Raw genomic sequence first — 24,427 nt, forward strand, 5'->3', positions numbered from 1 at the left:
AAAATGAGTTGTTATGTTTTCAAGCAGCAGTGAACTCTGCCACCAAAACCAATACCAAAATTTAACAACTTTTAAGGAACAGGATGAAATCCAAGAATTTAAGATTTGTGGAAGGGAGAACAGGCAATAGTAACAGTTATATCTGTCATAATGCAAGATGAATTATCCATAGCAAGCAATTTTTAGAAAGCCACTATTTGCTATCAGAAAAAGAACTATTTCACAGACTTTCAGTAGCATTTAAAAAAACCACCAGAAACTCTGTTATGGGAAAAGCCCAATTTGCTAGAGTTCAAAAAGTTGAAATAATACTGCTAAACTTCTCAACATACTGTACACTTCACTGCTGTTCTGTACATGGTCTCTTAGCTGGATGTCTAAGAATAAATTTTAGAGAGCTATATAAGTATTTTCAGCCAAGACAGGGAAGTTTAAATCCAACTTTTGACTTGTTTATATCTACTTTAATATTTGAAAAGATCCAAGTGCAAGATATCTCATTTCTTTCACAGAAAGATGTTCATTCACTGACAAACATCTCTTGTAGCCTCCAGAGGACCCTGCTGACTGTGGCTCCTGAAGAAGTGCAACAATGGCAAGTCCAGACGCTGACATGGCCGCCTTTGGCGAGGCGGCTCCTTACCTCCGAAAGTCAGAGAAGGAGAGAATTGAGGCCCAGAACAAACCTTTTGATGCAAAGACCTGTGTCTTTGTGGTACACGCAAAAGAATCCTATGTAAAAGGGAAAATTGAGAGCAAGGATGCAGGGAAGGTCACTGTCAAGACTGAAGGTGGAGAGGTGAATAAATGTAAAATTTACAAATAAAATTTAATTCCCTCTTTGGGTTTTTAGCTGACATAAATGCATCTCTCTATTGTGTGGCAGACCCTGACTGTGAAGGAAGATCAAATCTTCTCCATGAACCCTCCCAAGTATGACAAAATCGAGGACATGGCCATGATGACCCACCTCCACGAACCCGCTGTGCTGTACAACCTCAAAGAGCGTTACGCAGCCTGGATGATCTACGTAAGTGGCAGCAGCAGCAGCTTCCTCTGGGCAGCCTCAGGAGCTGCTGGGCCAGGCTCAGGGGAAGCCAACGTGCTGTGTCCCTTCCTCACAGACCTACTCGGGTCTCTTCTGCGTCACTGTCAACCCCTACAAGTGGCTGCCGGTGTACAACCCCGAGGTGGTGTTGGCCTACCGAGGCAAGAAGCGCCAGGAGGCCCCTCCACACATCTTCTCCATCTCTGACAACGCCTATCAGTTCATGCTGACTGGTGAGTTTTATGATTTTCTTTACAATCACTTGGCTGTGAACGCTCAAAAAGGGGAAAAAAGTCTTTTACCTGTACAATAGTTCAGTTTAATGTTACTGTAAAGGTGGATGTTCTGTCATAACTGTAAATAGATTTTTTTATTGAACGCTATCATTTAGATGAAGTTTATCGAAATCAATGTTAAAATTCCATGTCCAGTGTATTTGGGAGGATATGATTTAACACTGACTATATTGTCAGATTTTCTGTTAAAGAAATTTGGATATATTTTAAAGTTTTACTTTTTCTCAGATGGAAGGATTGTTCTTTGAACAATTTGCTATGCAGGACTGAAAAAGGCTAGGGTGAATTTCTGTAAATAAAACGGTGTAAAAGGAAAGTACATTAAATGTTGGAGCCAATGCTTCCTATGCATTGGTAGCTATGCATTGACAGCTTTACATAAACTCTGGAAGGAGACCCAGAATAGTCAGAAATTGCAGTGAAACCTGCTCAGAAAATTGATAACTTCCTTCCTCCATCTCAGAAACAATTTCTTCATTTTCTTTCATTAATATAAAGGAAAGAAATACGAAATAAAGGTAGTGGCAATTTTTTCTAGCATTGTATAAATATTCAGAATTTTAGGAAAGATCAGATTGGTCAGAAATATAGATAACAGTATAATAATATGTATTTTATTTGTTAAAAGAAATCTTCTTCCCTCCCTTGTTGCCAATTACTGTATTAAATTTTGTAGCATTCAAAGCATTAAGAAGGTTAATTGGAAGAGAATACAATGAAAACAAGCAATATTAAATTGATGTTTGAGTAATGTGTCTTATCAAGGTCGTATTCATGTAAGTTGTGACGTATTTACTCTTCCTGATGCCTTCATAAGACATGCAGAAACTCTGCAAGTGCAAATCCAGACTCCTTCTCTAAGAGTTTGATCCCTAATGGCTTAGCCTCTTCAGACTTCCTTGAGGTTTTTCAGTTTTTATAGTGCAAAAATTTTGTCAGTGGAGTTGCAATGGTTAAAAAAGCAACCAGACAAAATTGTAGAAAGCAAACTCAGCTCAAGATATAGAACAGAGAAATATTGAATCTAGTTTTGGAAGTACCAACATTTGCATATTCCAGAGCACTATAGATTGCACTGGTAAAGGTTGCTACATATTTATGATGTTACTTTGATTTTCTTTAGGCAATACTCAATTGGCAACAACATGAAAACCATTTAGGAGGCTTATTGACTGATCAGGAATGGTTGTTCCTATGTTATAGAGTTTATGAGAAGCACATGCTCCAGTTCAATTCAGCTTACTGGTAGACCATTTAATCAGGAACTCTACAAAGCTGATCTTTAGTTAGAACCATGTTCATAAAAATGAGCAGTGTAACATGAAGGTAATATCCAGAAAAAAAAGTGCACATGTCCTATATCTGGCATCACCTTAGGGTGAAGATATCAGCTTCCCAGCTGAATCTAGGAACATTAAATATCGGAAATGAAACAGGGGTGAAGTAGAAAAGTTTATTAGTGGAAATAGATACCCACTGTTAGTGAACCTTCTAAAAGTCATAGGAACAATTTTATCCATTATATTCATGACACAGAAAAATAATCTCTGCTTTTTTGCCTTGTTCACAGATCGGGAGAACCAGTCCATCCTGATCACGTACGTACACCCCCTGTGCGGGTCCCTGCAGGGCTGCCTGGTGCCAGGGCACCTCCTGCCTGACCATGCACCCTCTGCTTCTCTCTTGGCTTTGGCAGCGGAGAATCCGGGGCCGGGAAGACTGTGAACACAAAGCGTGTCATCCAGTACTTTGCAACAATTGCAGCCAGTGGGGACAAGAAGAAAGAGGAGCAGCAGACATCAGGCAAAATGCAGGTGAGTTAGGAGACAAATGGTGGGATCACTGCTTTCATCTGTTCCTGACATGATTTTTGGAAAGGATAACTAGCCCCAATTATCTCCCTGCAGGGAACGCTTGAGGATCAAATCATCAGCGCCAACCCACTGCTGGAGGCCTTTGGAAACGCCAAGACCGTGAGGAACGACAACTCCTCACGCTTTGTGAGTTCTTGCTTTGCATAAAATCTCTCCCCGTCATGGCCTCACAAATGATGCCTGAGCAGTTCTTCATGCAAAGGAGACATCAGCAGAACACATCCAGGCTGACTTGCTGCTGCTTCTGCTTAACAGGGCAAATTCATCAGAATCCACTTTGGGGCCACAGGCAAACTGGCTTCTGCTGACATTGAAACTTGTAAGACATTCTCCTGGACTGCTCCCATCCCTTCCCAAATCCCCACACCCATGTACATTCCCACAAGTGCCTAACTCTTTCAATCTTTTTGGGCAGATCTGCTGGAGAAGTCCAGAGTCACTTTCCAGCTCAAGGCGGAAAGGAGCTATCACATCTTTTATCAGATCATGTCCAACAAGAAGCCGGAGCTAATTGGTAGGAAGGAGCATTATGGATTTTGGGGTTGATCACTGAAGAACAGTTCCCTCACTGCCCTGAATGGCTAAAGTAAGCCTATGCCTTGCCTCTTCCTGCTTTCAGAAATGCTCCTCATTACCACCAACCCCTATGATTTCCATTATGTGAGTCAAGGGGAGGTCACTGTCCCCAGCATTGATGACCAAGAGGAGCTCATGGCTACAGATGTAAGTAACACAGCAACAACTTACCCACAGGACATGTCTTGATGGTTACATCTCTGCCCCATTAAGGACACATTTTTGAATTCATTATTTTGACTGCAGAGTGCCATTGACATCCTGGGTTTCACTGCTGATGAGAAAACAGCCATCTACAAGCTGACAGGGGCTGTCATGCACTATGGGAACCTGAAGTTCAAGCAGAAACAACGAGAGGAGCAGGCAGAGCCTGATGGCACTGAAGGTATCAGCAAATTCAGGGGCTGATTTGTGCCAAGACCTTCTCTGCCTCCAGAGGTGATATGTTAGCCTCCAGAGGCACACTGTAGTTGTGGGCATTGAGAATTCCATTTCTGCTGCCAGTCCCTCTAACTCCTAGTCATGGGAAGTTCCATTATTCTATCCAATGGTGGCTCCCCAAACACAAGCTGCCTGAAAGCAGGAACTTCAATTACAACACAGGATAGCTCTCTCTGTGTCTCTTGAAAACCTCCAAGCACTAAGGCACCCAGATGAGCAATTGTGTTTCTGGAGAAATAACTCCTGCAAGCTGTGCTACCCAGAAATCCCCTTCCCACAGAAAGAGAATGGCCCTTGCCTTATGTCTTGCTAGAGGCTTTTGTTGTTCTTCTGGGAAATTCCAGGTTCAGCCTCTTGCTATCCAAGCCATACTTGTTCTTGCTTTCAAAGAAGACCATCAGTAGTGTCCAGAACTTGCATTCCTTCACAGGCCTTCTGTATGGGATGAGATAAATGTTCTTCCTAGAACATGAACAGCAGAGTTGTTCACACCACCCGAATTGTCGAGATTGTCCCTAAACAAATGCTTTTCTCTCTTTCCCCACTTCTAGTGGCTGACAAGGCTGCCTACCTAACGGGCCTTAACTCAGCTGAATTTCTCAAGGCCTTGTGTTACCCCCGAGTCAAGGTTGGGAATGAATATGTGACCAAAGGTCAAAACGTGACACAGGTAACATCTGACAGTTGCAAATGCACAGCTTGAAGGAGTATATGCACATTTTGGTTTATCCCTCAGAGGTAACTCCAGTCCTGTCTTCTCTGCACCAGGTGAACAATTCAGTGGGTGCACTGGCAAAGGCGATGTTTGAGAAGATGTTCCTGTGGATGGTTGTTCGCATCAACCAACAGCTGGACACGAAGCAGCCCAGGCAATACTTCATTGGTGTCCTGGACATTGCTGGCTTTGAGATCTTTGATGTAAGGAGCAAGGATTTGACAGCACAATCAAGCAATGGGCAAGGAGGGGTCATGAGGACTCAGAAACACATAGAGGACTAAGGTTCACATAGCTGTGAGCCAAAGGGGTGGATGCTCTTGTCAACATAGTGGTCTGGGCAAGTTCACAGCATGTGTCCTGTGCTATGAATGCAGTGATGATGCAAGGACTTCAGTGTCAGAACACAGAAAGACCCAGATTATTGATCTGAGGCCAGGGAACTTCTTGGGTGGGACCCTGAGGAGGTTTCTATTGTCCCGCAGCTCAAAGAACTGATACCAATGGAGCTACTGAGCTTAGCAAAGATTTGCAGTGTAGTAGTACAGTGAAAAAGAATTGTAACTTTTGGTTTGATCTGCAAAGTAATAATGAAAATGTCCTTCAAGGCCAGTGAGTGTTAGAGTAGAAGGCCTGCTAAGGAAACATATGCTGGTACTGTAGGGTTGGGACGGGTGTTTCAACTTTAGGCAGCCTTAGGAGAATGGCAGCAAAGGCTGATGGTTTTGGCACACCTTGAGAATCTGTGCACCTTTCCTTGCTTTGGGCAGTTCAACAGCTTTGAGCAGCTGTGCATCAACTTCACCAATGAGAAACTGCAACAGTTCTTCAACCACCACATGTTCGTGCTGGAGCAGGAGGAGTACAAGAAGGAAGGGATTGAATGGGAGTTCATTGACTTTGGCATGGACCTGGCTGCCTGCATTGAGCTCATTGAGAAGGTACCTTTCCCATGCAGGAATATGATGGCTGTTGGAATGCTGTGCTGTTTCTGATCCATAGTCAGCTCAGAAAGAACTCACAGTCAGACTTGTAGCATCAGTTAAGGAAAGTATTTTGCACAGAAACTTAGTTTAGTCTGGGGAAGAGAAATGGGGAAATGCATATATGTGTCATCAGTCTGCATCATCTAGTCTTCAAGCATGGAAAAGTAACATGGACTCCCATCAACAGACTTCTATAAACAAACCGGATACAGTCTTCTTTTCTTCCTTCTCCAAAGGCTCAAAACCAAAGTTCACAGCCAAATTTGAGAAATAAATATCATATCACCTGACCTCCCCAAGCTACAGAGCCCCTTATGGCTGTTTTCCCCATTATTTTTTTTCTTTACCCTTACTCCCCCAATTCTACACCCAATTCTCATGTGAGCTGGACAGACGAGTTCCTACCAGTTCCATGAAGATAGGCTGCAGGGAGGCAAGGGACTGCAGAAATAAAGTCTTCAAGTGAGAGTAACTCCTGGCTTTCATCCAGGCTGAGATGCTGCCAAGAGTACAACTAGTCTTTGATGTTCATAGCACAGGCCTTTTGTCATTGTCATAGAATCACAGAATGGTTTGGGTTGGAAGGAACCATAAAGAACCTCTTGTTCCAATCCCCTACCATGGGGTGGCACTCCTTCCACTAGACCAGGCAGATGAACGTCACATCCAAAGTGATCTTGAACATTTCCATTTTAATTTTTCCTTGTCATTTCTTGTGATTTCTCCCAGCCCATGGGCATCTTCTCCATCCTGGAAGAGGAGTGCATGTTCCCCAAGGCAACTGACACCTCTTTCAAGAACAAGCTCTATGACCAGCACCTGGGCAAGTCCAACAACTTCCAGAAGCCCAAGCCTGCCAAAGGCAAGGCTGAGGCCCACTTCTCCCTGGTGCACTATGCTGGCACAGTGGACTACAATATCACTGGCTGGCTGGAGAAGAACAAGGACCCTCTGAATGAAACTGTCATTGGGCTGTACCAGAAATCATCTGTGAAGACCCTGGCTTTACTCTTTGCATCATATGGTGGAGCAGATGCTGGTCAGTTTTTTTTTAGAAATTGTATTTTTAATGTGAGACAAAGTTTTCTCAGCATTAAAGCTGCAAACGCTAGAAATATAAAGTGGCTTTATGTTCTGTAGTATCCATTACATATTGTCCATATTATTAAACTTTTTTTCTTTTCTTTGATTTTCAGATGCTGGTGGTGGTGGCAAGAAGGGAGGCAAGAAGAAGGGTTCTTCTTTCCAGACTGTCTCAGCTCTCTTCAGGGTAATTAGAGTAGTCATTATCTCTGTGAAGATGGGAAAGCATTTTTGTTGTGAATCTGTTTCTTTTTTGGATACAACTCTTGTCATCCTTTAAAATCCTTCCCTTTTCATCCCTGGAATGTACAGAATATTCTTTTCAGAATGCCATGCCCTTTTTTGAATATTCCACAAATTATCGGAAGGCTTAAGTTCTCCTACTTAGGTGTGAGTTAGTAACTTATTAGCTTACTTTCTTAAAATCCTCTCTGTAGCATTCAGATCTATTTTCTAGACTTGTTTTATGTCTTTAGACAGATTTTCAGTACTGACTCATAGTAAAATTTGAAGATAATAGGTCAAACATAAAAAGCAGAATAAATTATCAATAATTACAGGATTTTAAGACAGTGACTTGATTTCAATGTGAAAAAAGAGTTAATGTTAAATTATATCAAAATAATGACTCATGAGGTCAGTTTTCTGTAATGTCTTCAAAGTTTGAGACTGAATTACTATTAAAATGGTCATTTTATATGGATTATAAAATCCATATATATGGATATAATATGGAAATGGATATCATATCCATATATGGATTATAAATCTTTCTCCTCCATTTGGAAATAACTTACTTAGCTGACAAATCATATGCTAGTCTTGCTTTATCAAGAGTATGTACTTTATTTAAATCCCCAACAATTTACCACAAGAATGACCAACTTAAATGAAAATAGTGCAATGATTGCCCTGTATTTGGATGAGAAGGTCAAGGAAAAGTAATTCTAACCATTATTTTATAAAAGAACTTCCAAACCAAAATTAGGGAGCCTTTAGCTTCTGATTTTCATTTTGGGAGTTCTGCAAGTTATTTTGGAGAAGACAGATCTGCATCCTGAAACACCAATTTGATACATCCACTGTTAAGATTGCAATGCTTGCACTTAATAATGTAAACTTCATTTCATAATCTCACAGGAGAATTTAAACAAGCTGATGGCTAACTTGAGAAGCACTCACCCCCATTTTGTACGGTGCATCATCCCAAATGAAACTAAAACACCTGGTAAGTAAAGCCAAGAAGAAGAAAGCTTGAGCAGCAGAAGCTCTTCTCCTGAGTGTCAAACAGCAGGGCAGTGACTAATGGTGGTGTTTGCCAGGTGCCATGGAGCACGAGCTGGTGCTGCACCAGCTGCGCTGTAATGGCGTGCTGGAAGGGATCAGGATTTGCAGGAAAGGCTTCCCCAGCAGAGTCCTCTATGCTGACTTCAAACAGAGGTAAGAGCTCTGCATCTTTCTGCCAATTCAGACCAAGCTGAAGAGCTTTCTTCTTATAATATACTTCAAACTTTTTATTTAAATTGGTATTGATAATTGGTATTGAGTTTCACTATCTGTTTATAATGATGTGGCAGTGCTGAGATCAGGATTGTTTTTTACTTAAAATTACTATTAAAAACATTTCCCGTATCCTGTCCTGAGAGGATGAACCATCTCCAGGCATGAGATCAGTTCAATGGTCTGAAAATTTCTGGTGGTGGTTTCAACAATTGTGATTTCTTCATGTTTTATTTCCTTTTGCAGATATAGAGTACTTAATGCCAGTGCTATCCCAGAGGGACAGTTCATGGACAACAAGAAAGCTTCAGAGAAGCTCCTTGGGTCCATTGATGTAGATCATACCCAGTACAAATTTGGTCACACCAAGGTAAAAACAAGTCCAGTGTTAGAATTTTGCCAAAAGCAGTTAAGAGTGGACTCAGTCAGGGGATCAGGCACAGCACAATAACATAACAGAGATGCCAGACTATGGGCCACTATCAGCAAGTTCCCAGTCTCACAGTAGTCAGTCAAGGCAAGTGAGGATGACCCAGGAATGGTAGTCACACTCAACTGAGAGTTCACACCATCAGTCAAGTTTGTTACAGTAAGCATGGTCCAAGCTGAAGCCATAAAACCTTGGTTTTGAAGATTTGTCAGGGTCAGATATAGGTTAGCTAAAAAGGCAAGGCCCTAGTCATTAATTCATGGGCATATACACAGCAGTGAGATTGGTGTAACATCAAGCCAGGAATTAAGTTAATAGGTCATGGTAGAGCTCACCAGTGTCCATGCCCAGGTTTAGGAGTGGCTGAGGCTGTGGCTGAACTGGAAACCAGTACTCATGACAAATAGCTTAGACAAGGACTGAATGCTTAGGGCTGAGATTATGGGAAGTTCTAAGTCCTTGGACAGAGGATTTGGGAGAGGGTGCAAGGTAACACTGATCACGGCTATTAAAATCTTTCAGCAATCTGAATGACTCTAAACTTCTGTCCTACATCACAATGACATGGTGCAACATTTCCTCTCTCAAGGTGTTCTTCAAAGCTGGGTTGCTGGGACTCCTGGAGGAGATGAGAGATGACAAGTTGGCAGAAATCATCACTCGCACACAAGCCAGGTGCAGGGGATTCTTGATGAGAGTGGAGTACAGGAGAATGGTGGAGAGGAGGTAGATATTTCTCATATTTAGTTGATTTTAATGGAACTTTACTGATGAAGTTTAAATTAATCACACCAAAGCCATGTAATAACTGCGTGAATTTAATTTCAGGGAGTCCATCTTCTGTATCCAGTACAATGTTCGTTCATTCATGAATGTCAAACACTGGCCGTGGATGAAGCTGTTCTTCAAGATCAAGCCCTTGCTGAAGAGTGCAGAGTCTGAGAAGGAAATGGCCAATATGAAGGAAGAGTTTGAGAAAACCAAGGAGGAGCTTGCCAAATCTGAGGCAAAGAGGAAGGAGCTAGAGGAGAAAATGGTGGCCCTGGTGCAGGAGAAAAATGACCTGCAGCTCCAAGTGCAGGCAGTGAGTATCATTGTTTATTTTTCCCTGGAAAAAGAATGATATATTGTCAGAATGCTTCTTGTCCCAGACAGAGACTCACAGGAATTAATGGGTGGGAGAAAACAGTCTAAATCACACTCTCTGAGGCACTCTACTGTGGAGCAAACAGGCTCTGGCAGGGGCATAGCGAGACTCCTGGCAGACCCACATGGCACTCACCATCGCTGTTGTGTGAGGACAGAGCCATGTAACACCAACCAGTGTGTATTGAACTGCAGAGAACTTGGAGCAGGAATATAAATAATTTTCAAAGTGCTTCTGTCTAACAGAGTAAAGGCAAACCTGAGAAAGACCTACTTTTCGTACTTACAGCTATACGAGAAAGCCTTGATTATTTTCAGAGAAATGGATATTTTCCATTCAAACTCAAATAGTACAAGGGAGTTTCTTAACACCCAATGAAATAACCAGCTAGTTACCACAGAAGATCCTAGACGTGGCCTGGAAAGAAGCCACAGAGGTAGCTGATAGGCTAGAACTCTATTTGGCATGTAGTCAGTACAACAGTGATACATTTCTTTCTCAAAAAAAGTGTTCTCAGAAATTGAAAAGCCACTAAAACCCAAGTATTTTCAGGCTTTGTTGAGACAATTAAAAAGAAAAAGTGAGTAGATACAATTTCCATAAGAAAAAATACATACGCCAAGCCCTCAATCATGCTGAAATGAGAAATTTAATTAGAATCTTCTGCATTAGTGCTTGTGCTATGAGGCAATCTCATAGATAACTGCCCTGGGATACCCAAAAGACACAAAAACATTGAAATAAATATATATTTACCAGTAATATATATTTACCAGTAAACAGCAATCAAGGTCCTTCTGTTGCTTGGCATAAAGGTCACTTTTAAACTCACTGACTGTGATTAAAAAAGGAAGAGTAGAGAAAGTTCACAACATCAGAACACAAAAAAATCTGTCTCCCCACCAGGAAGCAGATAGCTTGGCTGATGCTGAGGAAAGGTGTGACCAGCTCATCAAAACCAAAATCCAGCTGGAAGCCAAAATTAAAGAAGTGACTGAAAGGGCTGAGGATGAAGAGGAAATTAACGCTGAGCTGACAGCCAAGAAGAGAAAACTGGAGGATGAATGTTCAGAGCTGAAGAAAGACATTGATGACCTTGAGCTAACACTGGCCAAGGTGGAGAAGGAAAAACATGCCACAGAAAACAAGGTATGAGGCAGAACCTGTCACTTGCACTCTGGAAAAGAGCCCTGTGCTATTACAGGACCTCTATAGCTACTTCCTTTATTTACATTTGCTGCCTTCTACCCTAAGGTGAAAAACCTGACCGAGGAAATGGCAACCCTGGACGAGACCATCGCCAAGCTGACAAAAGAGAAGAAAGCCCTCCAAGAGGCCCATCAGCAGACCCTGGATGACCTGCAGGTAGAGGAGGACAAAGTCAATACTCTGACCAAAGCCAAGACCAAGCTGGAACAGCAAGTGGATGATGTAAGCACACAGAGCAGGAACAGGACAGGTATGGAGTCCAACCTGGCTGGTAGAGCACTGATGGTTTTGTTGTGTTTAGCTGGAAGGGTCCCTGGAGCAAGAGAAGAAACTGCGCATGGACCTGGAGAGAGCTAAGAGGAAACTGGAAGGAGACCTGAAGCTGGCCCAGGACAGCATCATGGATTTGGAGAATGATAAGCAGCAGCTGGATGAGAAACTGAAGAAGTAAGTGTCTCTCTGGGGAAACTGAGTGCTGGCCTGCAGAACTTGTCTTTTTTCTTTGAGCTCTAACATGGTTAATTTTGCCCAAAGGAAAGACTTTGAAATCAGCCAGATCCAGAGCAAGATCGAGGATGAACAAGCCCTGGGCATGCAACTGCAGAAGAAGATCAAGGAGCTGCAGGCAAGTGTCTGTTCCTTCCCCAGCCTTGCTCAGGCTCAGCTCAGGCAGGAGGAGGGCACAGGTGTGAAGGGTCCCTGCTGTTCTGCAGGCCCGTATTGAGGAGCTGGAGGAGGAAATTGAGGCAGAGCGAACCTCTCGTGCTAAAGCAGAGAAGCATCGGGCTGACCTGTCCAGGGAGCTGGAGGAGATCAGTGAGCGCCTGGAAGAAGCAGGAGGGGCCACAGCAGCTCAGATCGAGATGAACAAGAAGCGTGAGGCAGAATTCCAGAAGATGCGCCGTGACCTGGAAGAGGCCACGCTGCAGCACGAAGCCACGGCTTCTGCCCTGCGCAAGAAGCACGCGGACAGCACAGCTGAGCTGGGGGAGCAGATCGACAACCTGCAACGTGTGAAGCAGAAGCTGGAGAAGGAGAAGAGTGAGCTGAAGATGGAGATTGATGACTTGGCCAGCAACATGGAGTCTGTCGCCAAAGCCAAGGTATGGATTGCAGGAGTAAATGCTGACAGGGACAAAGTGTGGCAGAAAAGCTGCCTCTACCAGGCACATTTCCAGAAAAAAATTCCCACTGTGACAATAAGGCAGAGTGCAGACCATCATCTCTTCTCCCTTTCCTGTTTTTTCTCTCTAGGCCAACCTGGAGAAGATGTGCCGCACACTGGAAGATCAGCTGAGTGAGCTTAAAACAAAGGAGGAGCAGAATCAGCGCATGATCAACGACCTCAATACGCAAAGAGCTCGTCTGCAGACAGAGTCGGGTGAGACATCCTCATGCCCAAAGTTCAATGGCTGGAGCTGCATGCCCTGGGCAAGCCAGAGGGTGCAGGGTAGCAGCTACTATAAGGCCTCCAGGCCATTCCTGGTTACGTGGCTTTACAAGCAGAAGGTGTCATAGGAGGAACAGTGTGCTTCCTTTTTTCTTTTTCCCTTCCCAGGTGAATATTCCCGCCAGGTGGAGGAGAAAGATGCTCTGATTTCTCAGCTGTCTAGGGGCAAGCAAGGATTTACCCAACAGATTGAAGAACTCAAGAGACATCTAGAGGAAGAAATCAAGGTCTGAAAGTACCCTAGTGTCCTCAGCCTACATGACCCCCAAAAGCATCTGCAGAATCCTGTCTAACACTAGACTGCTCCAGTGTTCCTTCCCTAAACACACACAGGGCTGCAGGGAACGGCACTAATGCACAACTCCCCACTCTTAATCTAGAGAGGGAAGGAAGCAGAATACTTTAGGTGCCAGAGGAAGTCATCCACTAGGGTTCCACAAGATTCTGATAATCCTCTCTAAGACACAATTCAGCTACATATTTACACAAACAGCAGATTAGTGTCCCCAGAGGAGCTGTCACTAATGTGTCCTGATGCTCCAGAATGTGTCAGTGAGGGCATCACCAGCTCCAAGATTTACATATTCCCATTTGGACTTTCATTCCAATTTCACTGTCAAGTTCACAGTCAAGAGGAATTTCAATATATGTATTCAGGTTACCAAAGCCAATGTCCCCACAGGCCAAGAACGCCCTGGCCCACGCCCTGCAGTCCGCTCGCCATGACTGTGACTTGCTCCGGGAACAATATGAGGAGGAGCAGGAGGCCAAGGGGGAGCTGCAGCGAGCCCTGTCCAAGGCCAACAGCGAAGTGGCCCAGTGGAGAACCAAATACGAGACAGACGCGATTCAGCGCACGGAGGAGCTCGAGGAGGCCAAGTATGTGGGAAGCAGGATGGTAAATGATGGGAGAATACGGAAGAAATTTGGACTCTCTGAGAATGTCTTAAGAAAAGAGTTGGATAAAGCCAATGATATACTGTCATTGTAAAAAAAGGGGAGAGGGAGTAAAAAAGGGTAGATTGGAAGGGAAAATATCTGCTTTAGAAGTGCTAAAACAAGCTTAATCCTCCATAGATGATCGGACACAGAAAAAGATAGATCCTTTTGTATCTTTGAAAAGTGTTCGGCTCAAAAACCCCAAAATGAAAAACTCCCAACTCATGACAATATAGAACTGTTCTTCCAATCTCTAATGCGGCACTCTGCTTCTCTCCTCCAGGAAGAAACTGGCCCAACGACTGCAGGATGCAGAGGAACATGTTGAAGCTGTCAATGCCAAATGTGCCTCCCTGGAAAAGACAAAGCAGAGGCTGCAGAATGAAGTGGAGGACCTGATGATTGATGTGGAGAGATCCAATGCTGCCTGCGCTGCTCTGGATAAGAAGCAGAAGAACTTTGACAAGGTCTTTTGGCCTCCAGCACTCCTGGCCAGAGCATGCCCCCGGGATGGCCACAGCCCTACTCACAGGCCGTTTCTCTGCAGATCCTGGCAGAATGGAAGCAGAAGTATGAGGAAACACAAGCTGAGCTGGAGGCCTCCCAGAAGGAGTCTCGCTCTCTCAGCACGGAGCTGTTCAAGATGAAGAATGCCTATGAGGAGTCCTTGGACCACCTGGAGACAATGAAGCGGGAGAACAAGAACTTGCAGCGTAAGTCCCTGGCCCTCTGCTCCTCGCTGCCCTTTCTCACAATCTTGTCTCTCTGCCACACTTAATGGCTCTGGGCCTGCAGGGATAAGAACATGCCTGGCCCCTTGATGCACCAGAGCCTTTCTCCATTCAGCTCTGTGCTTGACCATGCTGTTTTTCACCTTTCCTTGCAGAGGAGATTTCTGACCTCACAGAGCAGATTGCTGAGGGAGGAAAGGCGATTCATGAGCTGGAGAAAGTGAAGAAGCAGACTGAGCAGGAAAAATCTGAACTGCAAGCCTCCCTGGAGGAAGCTGAGGTACACAGAAGGCTAATAAATGGTGTGCCCATTTAGGAGTATGGGTGTAGTTCTTTGGAGAGACTGCAGAAAAGTAAGCCTACCTTTCTTGTGGGACTGCTAAGATTACTTAGAATGTAAGACACTCTTCATGCTGAACTGTGCAGGCCTCCCTGGAACATGAAGAGGGGAAGATCCTGCGCCTGCAGCTTGAGCTCAACCAAGTGAAGTCTGAGATTGACAGGAAGATAGCAGAGAAAGATGAGGAGATTGACCAGATGAAGAGGAACCACCTCCGAGTTGTGGACTCCATGCAGAGCACCCTGGATGCTGAGATCAGGAGCAGGAATGAAGCCCTGAGGCTGAAGAAGAAGATGGAGGGAGATCTGAATGAAATGGAGATCCAGCTGAGCCATGCCAACCGCCAGGCTGCAGAGGCACAGAAGAACCTGAGAAACACCCAGGCAGTGCTCAAGGTCTGTTCAGCAGAGCTAGAGAAAGAGAAATTAAATCCCTGAGTTCTTTGCCACTCAAGTACCCACTGACGCCTGGCAATTTCTCTTGTCTCTCTTTCCAGGATACCCAGCTGCACTTGGACGATGCTCTCAGGACACAGGATGACCTGAAGGAGCAGGTGGCCATGGTGGAGCGCAGAGCAAACCTGCTGCAGGCTGAAGTTGAGGAGCTCCGGGCAGCCCTGGAGCAGACAGAGCGGTCAAGGAAACTGGCTGAGCAGGAGCTTCTGGATGCCACTGAACGTGCACAGCTCCTCCACAGCCAGGTCAGGCGCTACTGGAAATTATTCCCATTCATAAGTGATAACAAATAATTAACTTATTATTCATCTTGCAAGTGGTTACTTGGTAAATATTTGAAGAAGTGTGCTGCAATATGTCCCCTCCAACCAACCCTCAATATCTAGTTTTGTGCTAAAGAAATCTCTTGCACTAAAGACTTTCCTAAACTCTACACACATTTTCAGGCCTTAATGTGGAGGCATTTGGTTTGACAGTAGGAATCCTGTCTTTCCTGTTGCACAGAACACCAGCCTGATCAACACCAAGAAGAAGCTGGAAACAGACATTTCCCAGATCCAGAGTGAAATGGAGGATACCATCCAGGAAGCCCGCAATGCTGAGGAGAAGGCCAAGAAAGCCATCACAGATGTGAGTTGGGCACTCCTGGCATTGCTGATGGTGAATGTGATCTGCCCAAAATATCTCCAGCCCTAAAATGGCTTTGACCCTTTGCTCTGACCAGGCGGCCATGATGGCAGAAGAGCTGAAGAAGGAGCAGGACACCAGTGCCCACCTGGAGAGGATGAAGAAGAACCTGGACCAGACAGTGAAGGACCTGCAGCACCGTCTGGAAGAGGCCGAGCAGCTGGCACTGAAGGGAGGGAAGAAACAACTTCAGAAGCTGGAAGCCAGGGTGTGTATGGCTGGGGCTGTGCCTGAGTGAGCGTGTCCTTGGAGAGACATTGCCAGGGAAGCTGCAGGGATGGGCTTGTCCTTGCAGGTGCGGGAGCTGGAAGGGGAGGTTGATGCTGAGCAGAAGCGCAGCGCTGAAGCCGTGAAGGGAGTGCGCAAGTACGAGCGGAGGGTGAAGGAACTGACCTACCAGGTAAGGCAGGAGGTCTCCTGCTCTGACAGGATTTCTCACAGTGAGTCACATTCTGCACACACCATCCCCAAGGGGAATTGTTACCCTTGCATGATGGAGTACCATGAATTGAATTTCTATCCTGTTTGCCAACCTCTTTAGTCTGAGGAAGACAGGAAGAATGTCCTCAGGCTGCAGGATCTGGTGGACAAGCTGCAAATGAAAGTGAAATCCTACAAGAGACAAGCTGAGGAAGCTGTAAGTATTGCTTGGAGAATGGGCAAAGGCCACATTCCACTGGGGCAGGACACACATTGAATAAGGCTGCATACCAGGAGAGGGGGATGGAAGAAACTCCTGAGACACAACCAACTTGGCCACGCTGTTTTGCTGTTGTATCATGAGGCCTTGGTGAGCTCTGGGCACCCTGCAGTCAGGGAGCTTCATTAAGGGAACCTCTGCAGCCTGTTTCACACAGGAGGCCAGAATAAACAAACCCAGGGGACACACCCACTGATTGACAAGTTCCTGAATCTCTGCTAATAATCAGCAACAGAAGGCTAATAACTCATACAGACCCGTAGTGTGAGAGTAAATATAGAAATGACAAATTGAAATTATGAAATTGCAGTCCTGGTGAAGCTTGTCCCAGCAGGGCCCTGAAAAGGGGAGGATGAGGAGCTCTGTGTGAGGCTGATGTGTGAGCAGTGGTGGGAGGGGAATGGAGATTTTCAGCCCCATTAGACTGACTTGCAGCAGGAGTGAAACCCCTGCCCTGTGCTCCTGACCCCTGATTCTCTTTCCATACACAGGAGGAGCTGTCCAATGTCAACCTGTCCAAGTTCCGCAAGATCCAGCACGAGCTGGAGGAAGCCGAGGAACGGGCTGACATTGCAGAGTCACAGGTCAACAAGCTCCGAGTGAAGAGCCGGGACATTCATGGCAAGAAGATAGAAGAGGAGGAGTGAGAATGTCACAAGGCAGCAAAGTGACCTGAGGGCTGCACAAAATGTGCAACTTCTGTCACTGTCTTCCGGATTTGAGATTTGCAACTATCTCAATACATAGGGAATAAAGTGTAGATTTATTTGCATTCATATCATGTGCAGTAGTTTTCTTTTTCTTTTTTTTTTTTTTTTTTTAGAGGTGTTGTCTATATAACTGTTAATCTTTGAACACAGTTTCGGCTTATAATACCTATAATACCTCTATGTAGCTTTGAGGTACATCTTTTTATCATCTAATTATCAAATTATTATCCCTTCTATAACACTTTAGCCAATGCTCAAAGAATTAATAATGACATAAGTAATCCTTAGAGACAAAGAGTGAAATAGAAACTTATTTGTGCTGTTGCCTGCGTTGGTCAAGCTACTGTTAGAGTAAGTCAGAGTGGTGTTGGACAGGAAGAACACATTTGCAATGAATTTACATTATTTCAGGCACTAAGACAAGGAATGATAGATTAGAAATGTATATTAGAAGGCTTCGTTGACATTCAGCAAATGGTGCCATTAAATAGTACATCAGATTCACTACTGTTAAATCACAACACTACAGACAGAGAAACAAAATTCAGTGTCATTTGTGAAGACATGCACTCTGGGCTGACAATGCTTTGTCAGGAGAGAGTTCTGCCACATGTTCTATGTAATTGTGTGAAAATATCAGCCCATTTCTCAGCAGCTGTAGCAGAAGGGAAAATAAGAAGAAACATGGTCAAGGAGACCAATTACAGCCATGGACTTAGGAAAATAAGCTTTCTAAGATAACCTTGTATAGAAGGAAAAGAGCAAACTGCACTTCTGTAAGAAGATGCACAATTTATTGGAAATGTGTATAAAATGCCTACCCCATCTCAGCTGACAGATAGCCATAAAGGTTTGAACCCTGCAGATGAGCCTAAAATCTTGAGATATGTATATGGAGGTATATGAAATGGTACAAACAAGTCCCATTAGAGAGATCGGCTTCAGGCTGGAGGCCCAAGGCAATGTTGGGGAGTGGGCAGGAAGGTGAGCACCCTGCCAGCTCTGTGGAAGTCAAGATGAGGAGTAAGCACCAGCAGGGATTGCAAGGAAACTGCCTGTCTGCTCCCCAACAGATGAAGAGATCCTGAACAGACCATGGGCGCAATCAGGCAGTATCCCACTGTCCCACATTTATAGCTGTCCCAGGCATTGGTGACATGTGAAAAAAGCACAGACAGCTGTGGTGATGCCCCAGGGTGGGTGCTGGTGTAGGGCACAAAGACATCAGCAGGGCTGTGGTTGTGCCTTTTGCCTCAGCATTTAGGCTGTTGATATCAGGGCAGGCTTTATTCCCAGCTTCAAGCCCACCAGGCTGCTGTCAGTCACAGGGAGCTGCCGGGGCAGCGCTGACCAGGCCCTCTGCTCCAGGCACCCAGTACCAGGGGATGGCAGCCTGGAGCCATCGAGGGCCCAGCTCTGGGCTCCCTCCACTGCAGACCAGCAACGAGATCTCCCTGAAACCTGGGTGCTTCAAACTGGCTGAAACTACCTGGCCTACGTGTTAGGAGCTAATCTAAAATCCAGCCGGGTGGGTCAGCCAGTTTCATGTGTTCCCCCCGGGGCACAACAGAAAACAGGTGTGATGGGCTGAAGAACACCTGGAAATATTTAGGTCATCAATGTTGGAAGAAAAGGCCCTGGGCTGACAGAAGCAGCCACTGTTCAGTGCACTTGGCCTCTTCTGCACTGGATGCTCTGCCCAGAAAGGGAACCACGGAGGTATTTGGGTGTGTGTGACTACCGAAAGGACAAGACACCGTGTCACCATGTTTGTGGAGCAGCCTGAGGTGAGCAACTGCTGGGGAAGAGAAGGCTTTAAGGAGACCTCCTTGTGGCCTTCAGTACATAAAGAAGTATTATAAAAATGAGTGACTTTACATAGGCAGATAGTCATATGAAAAGAGGGGTAAGATTTTGAACTAAAAGAGGAGAGGTTTAGAATAGATATTAGGAAGGAATTCTTCCCTGTGAGGGTGGCGAGGCCCTGGCACAGGGTGCCCAGGGCATCTATGGCTGCCCTGGATTCACTGGAAGGGATCCCCTGGCCCCTGCCAAGGCCAGGCTGTACAGGGCTTGGGGCAATGTGGAATAGTTGTCCCTGCCCATGGCAGGTGATGGAACTCAGCAGGATTTTAGGATCCCTTCCAACCCAAGCCAGTTACGATTCTCTGATTCTGTGAAACTGGAGATTTGCCTTATTAGCAGTTTCCTGTTTCACACTAAGTATTTATGAAGGCATGTTCAAAGACCCTCCATGCAATCACTACTGATTCCACCATGGCAGAATATGCAGAAACCAGGTGAGGAAGTGCAAGGACAAGAAACAATAGGACTATGAGCTGTGTAGAGATAGGCCTGACCTGAGAAAGATCAATAAAGTGATTGAGGACATGGGATCCCTGCAACTTGGATTTCCCTGTGAGTCAGTGTTTCCAAGAGATTGGCCCCTTGCCATCATTAATTTAAAAGACTGTTTTTTCAGCATTCCACTCCATTCAAACGATGCCCTGAAGTTTGCTTTTTCGGTTCCAGCTATCAACAGAGGAGAACTACTGCAAAGATATTACTGGAAATTTTTACCCCAAGGGATGAAGAACTCCCCTAACTATATTTTGCCAATATTTTGTTTCACAAACTTTATCTCCAGCTTGACAAAAGCACCCACGATCCTTAATTCTACACTACATGGATGATTTGCTCATTGCAGCCCCAACACAAATGTAGATGGAACAAACTCGTGATAGTGTTGTTGCAGAAGTCAAGAAGGCTGGACTGTTGGAGTCAGTGAGCTAGGTCTCTCTGAATTCTTCAAAGAGAAATCAGAGTGCAGAGATTGAATTGAAGTCTTTGGACGGATTGAAGTATGTTAAGGTAATCACACATAAGGCAGAAGTGTAAATTTGAGTTTTAGCATAAGTAAGTCATTAAGTAAGTTTCAATGTGAGCTGTAGTGCTTTTAGTAAGGAAAAATGCTTAAGATGCCAGAGTAGAAGAACAAGTTCTAGTGAAGGTTAACAAACTTACTAATGCTTTCAGTAGAGGCTCCAGGAGCTCCTTGTTAGACACTCCTTAGACAAAATAGAACTTCAGTGAGAATATTGCTTACATTTTTCAGATAGAACAAGATAGATTGTATACGTCATTTATACGTATCCTAGCATGTTAGGAAATTAGAATTCTCATAGGTTGAGAATTAATGGTTTGAGTTTACGTGTTAGCTCGTTAGAAAAATCCTATATAAGATTACAGTAGTTTCACGAATACAAGCCGCACGGATTATAAGCCGCACCCCCGGTGCCTCGACAATGTTGCTGTCTTTGTCAATAGATAAGCCGCACCCCGAATATTAGCCGCACTTTCGTTCGTCGCGAGAATCCGTGCGCAGCTTTCACAAATTGGCCAATTAGTAAGAGGATCGCGGCATAGCGGGCTTTACTGGCTCGGGGCGGGGCCAGGCAGGCTCGGCCCGCTCATGGTTGCCGACGGGGCCGGGTGGCCCAGCTCAGCGCCACGGCTCGGCGGGGCTGGCCGGGTGGTGCTGCCGCCGCCGCCGGGCTCGCTGGCCCCCCTCTCCCGTCAGCACCGCCCCGCTGCCGCGTTCGCTCGCCCGGCTGGCAGGGCTGCCGCCGCCGGGCTCGCCGTCCGCCCCGCTGCCGCTTTCGCTCGCGCCGCGCCTCGCGAGCGCCGCGCCCGCCCCGCGCCGCGCCCGCCCCGCGGCGCTTTCGCGGCTCGCGGCGGCGCTTTCGCGGCTCGCGGTTCGCGGCTCGCGGCGGCGCTTTCGCGGTTCGCGGCTCGCGGCGGCGCTTTCGCGGCTCGCGGCTCGCGGCTCGCGGTTCGCGGCTCGCGGTTCGCGGCTCGCGGTTCGCGGCTCGCGGCGGCGCTTTCGCGGCTCGCGGTTCGCGGCTCGCGGCGGCGCTTTCGCGGCTCGCGGTTCGCGGCTCGCGGCGGCGCGCTCGCGGCTCGCGGCTCGCGGTTCGCGGCTCGCGGTTCGCGGCTCGCGGCGGCGCTTTCGCGAGCGGCACTTTCGCGAGCGGCGGCGCTTTCGCTCGCCGGGCGGCGCTTTCGCGAGCGCCGCTTTCGCTCGCCCCGCCGGCAGGGCTGCCGCCGCCGCCACCACGCTCGCCGGCCGCCCCCTCCCGTCTGCACCGCCGCCGCGTTTCCTCGCCCTGGCCGGCACTGCAGGCCCCCCCACGCTGCTGGCCCCGATTATGCTGGGCTTCCCCCGCTGCCAGGCAGCCCCACCCGCCGGCCTTCCTGCTTCTGCCATGCTCCCCTGCACTGCTAGCCCCAGTTCTCCCGGGCTCCCCCGCCCTGCTGGCTCAGGCTCTGCCGCCCGCCCCCGACACTGCTGGCCCCGCCTCTGCCAGGCTTTCCCACCTCTGCCGGGGCCGGCCGGGCTCCAGCTTGGCTTGGGGCTGCCGCGGGCTCTCACTTCCGTGTTGGCAGCTTTTAGAATTTTGTTAATAGATTAGCCGCCCCGGAATATTAGCCGCACTTCCGGGTTTCCACCAAAATTTTGGTCAAATTGGTGCGGCTTGTATTCGTGAAATTACTGTATGTATTAGGGAGAGTTGGTCCTTTATGCCATTGGTCTTTGATTTTGCTTTTTGCCATCGCTTTCTATTTTGCTATTGCTTTGTTTGCCAGCATCTTCATCACCTCAGAAGAAGATAGGGGCGGCTGCAGTAACATCGGCTTCCCAGGACCTTGACAGGAACAGCTTCTACTTCTATTTGGGACTCTAATGTAACAAAACTTAGCATAGACTTTGACTGTGACTTTGCTTTAAAACTGATGCGCTTTGTAATAAACAACCTTTTAGCAACTATTAGCTGTTTTAATCATTTAAGATAATCCGACACAAAGGTTGTGTAAAGAGCACCGGAAGTTTATAACCTCACACCGGACTGGAAATTTCTACATCAAAAATAAAAGAAATCCCACCCTGGAAATGTCTGGGATAGATGATGACAAAACAGACAATCAAGCCTCAGAAGATACAGCTTTAGACCAGCATCCATGTCTTGCAGGATCTACAACAACATTCAGGAGAAATTAATTGGGTCACACCTGTCTTGGGAATTACCAATAATGAACTTACCCCACTCTTTGACTTGCTGAGAGGAGGCTGAGGCATCAAAGCTCGTAAGACTTGAGCACCTAAAGCACAGGCAGCCCTTGAAAATGCCACAGAAGCTTTTCAGAGGAGACAAGCACATCGTTGCTCTCCAGAAAAGCCTTTATTTCTTGCAGTTGTAGATTATAGCGTTATGGACTTATCTTTCAATGGGATTCTTCTGAAAAAGATCCTTTGTTAACAATGTAATGAGATTTTGTCCCTTACAAGTCCATGTAAACAATTTCTACAGCTATAGAAATTATAGCACAAATTATAATCAAAGCCAGAACAAGATTGTTAACTTTAGCAGGCTAAGACTTTGCAATCATTTATTTACTTGTGAAAAAAGATTACCTTGATTGGGCATTGCAAAATTCAAATTATATACAAAATTATTAAATTTTATATACAAAATTTATATACAAAATTATTAAATTTTTCAGGCGTTTGTTCTATTCATTACCCAAGTCACAAATTGTTGCAAGCAAAATTAAACTTTAGAGAAAACCCTGTGTTAAGTGAAGAGCCTTTAAATGCTACAATTCTCTTCATGATAAATCTGGCAAAACCCACAAATCAGTAGTAGTATGGTTAAAGCAAGCAACAAAAACATAGAAATCAGATATTCAAACAGTGGAAGGTTCACCTCAAATTATTGAATTAGCTGCAGTAGTCAGAGGTTTTCAGCTTTTTTTTTTCTGAGCCTATCAATTTAATTACAGATTCTGCTTACATTACTAGAAGAATAAAAGGCTCAATCTTAAAAAAATGTTAGCAATGACACCCTATATTGTTGACTTGCATGTCTTTATATAGCTTTGCAGTACAGAATTAACCTGGGGGGGAAAAAAGGTTGCTTGTGTTTCTAGGTGCAGGTCCAAAGTGGGTTCCAGCAAAGAACATCAAACTGTATCATGCAGAAAGAGTGCAGATGATCCCAAGAGCAAAGAAACAAGCACACAGACTGAGTCAAACAAAAAGACTACGGACCATGACTGACATTCTTGTTCACCTGTAAAGACTGCAAATCTTGATTTTTATGCTAATGAATAAAGTTTGGAAATTGCTGGTTTTGTAAAACTTTTTTATCAAAAGCTTGGTACCCATTGTGTTATTTTAGAAAGATAAAAATACCCCCATTGAATTCTAAAAGTAGAATTACCCCCTTTTTACTATAATTGTCTAACCTCTGAATAAATCTGAGAATTGATATTCATGGAGAAGTCTTTTACCAAAAAATAGCTCATGAAAGATATGGAGCAAAATTTATTGCTATGCTGGTGCTTGCTAGTCTTGCTTGCTTCATGCAGTGCGGATTTACCTGTAGGGCAGCCAAAGACAAATGTTTGGGTTGCCTTAGCCAAGGCTGCAGGTTCAGACACCGTATGTCTTTCCAATTTGAACCCAGGAAAGCCTTTTTCAACCTGTCTAGTCGCCGTGCCAGTAAAAGACTGGCCAATACCTATATATTATGATCCTTTGACCAAAAGGCAACTGAATAGCAAACCAGGCGAAGTTGCCAATGGGAGCAATCCTGTGAGTGACTGGAACATTTGGACCAAAGAACTTCCCAAAGCATTATCTAAACCCCAAGAACTAAAGATCCTTGGTTCTTTAACAATGGATTTCTGCATTATGTTTTCAGCTAGTGATTGGCAAAAAAAGAATCCTCCAAAGTACAAAGTTACTCCCCATTACTTTGCATACAGAAATTTGCATTTTTGGTGTAATTATTCACACAGTTGGGATGGACTTTCCAAAGTTGACCAATACCCATGACAATTACCAAAAAGATATTGGTTCATTTGTGGAGATAGGGCTTGGCAAAATATTCCACCACATCTTGAAGGTGGTCCATGCAGCATTGGAAGGCTCACTATGATAGCACCTAGTGCTAAAGCAGTTGTTAAGAAGAAACATAGGGGGAAAAGTTTGCCCATCAATATGATGAAAACTGTAGAACTGATTTTAGGCCCTAGAAGGCTGTAGAA

At 45.3% G+C, this 24,427-nt stretch overlaps 1 protein-coding gene across 2 annotated transcripts; it reads left to right on the plus strand.

Annotated features, from left to right (window-relative positions):
• The first annotated feature begins 592 nt into the window (after positions 1-592).
• LOC117005184 (myosin heavy chain, skeletal muscle, adult) lies at positions 593-17,379 on the plus strand. 2 transcript variants are annotated; one of them, XM_033076594.1, is made up of 38 exons: positions 593-799; positions 887-1,030; positions 1,125-1,281; positions 2,915-2,942; positions 3,041-3,158; positions 3,252-3,344; positions 3,474-3,537; positions 3,634-3,732; positions 3,838-3,941; positions 4,041-4,179; positions 4,787-4,905; positions 5,004-5,153; positions 5,721-5,891; positions 6,666-6,975; positions 7,133-7,206; positions 8,160-8,247; positions 8,342-8,459; positions 8,766-8,889; positions 9,539-9,675; positions 9,778-10,033; positions 11,003-11,245; positions 11,351-11,527; positions 11,607-11,752; positions 11,840-11,930; positions 12,019-12,408; positions 12,560-12,686; positions 12,864-12,982; positions 13,438-13,634; positions 13,978-14,161; positions 14,242-14,407; positions 14,581-14,705; positions 14,852-15,160; positions 15,262-15,465; positions 15,725-15,850; positions 15,945-16,115; positions 16,203-16,307; positions 16,449-16,544; positions 17,099-17,379. In XM_033076594.1, exons 1-38 carry the CDS (start codon positions 593-595, stop codon positions 17,252-17,254), a joined length of 5,832 nt encoding a protein of 1,943 aa, XP_032932485.1. In that variant the 3' UTR covers positions 17,255-17,379. The 2 variants fall into 2 exon arrangements, with proteins under 2 accessions (XP_032932485.1, XP_032932487.1); XM_033076596.2 differs by having other exon boundaries at positions 4,787-4,918; positions 5,017-5,153; positions 17,099-17,254.
• The last annotated feature ends 7,048 nt before the right edge of the window (positions 17,380-24,427 follow it).

This window comes from Catharus ustulatus, chromosome 20 (assembly GCF_009819885.2).
Source record: "Catharus ustulatus isolate bCatUst1 chromosome 20, bCatUst1.pri.v2, whole genome shotgun sequence".
NCBI classification, from domain to species: Eukaryota; Metazoa; Chordata; class Aves; order Passeriformes; family Turdidae; genus Catharus; species Catharus ustulatus.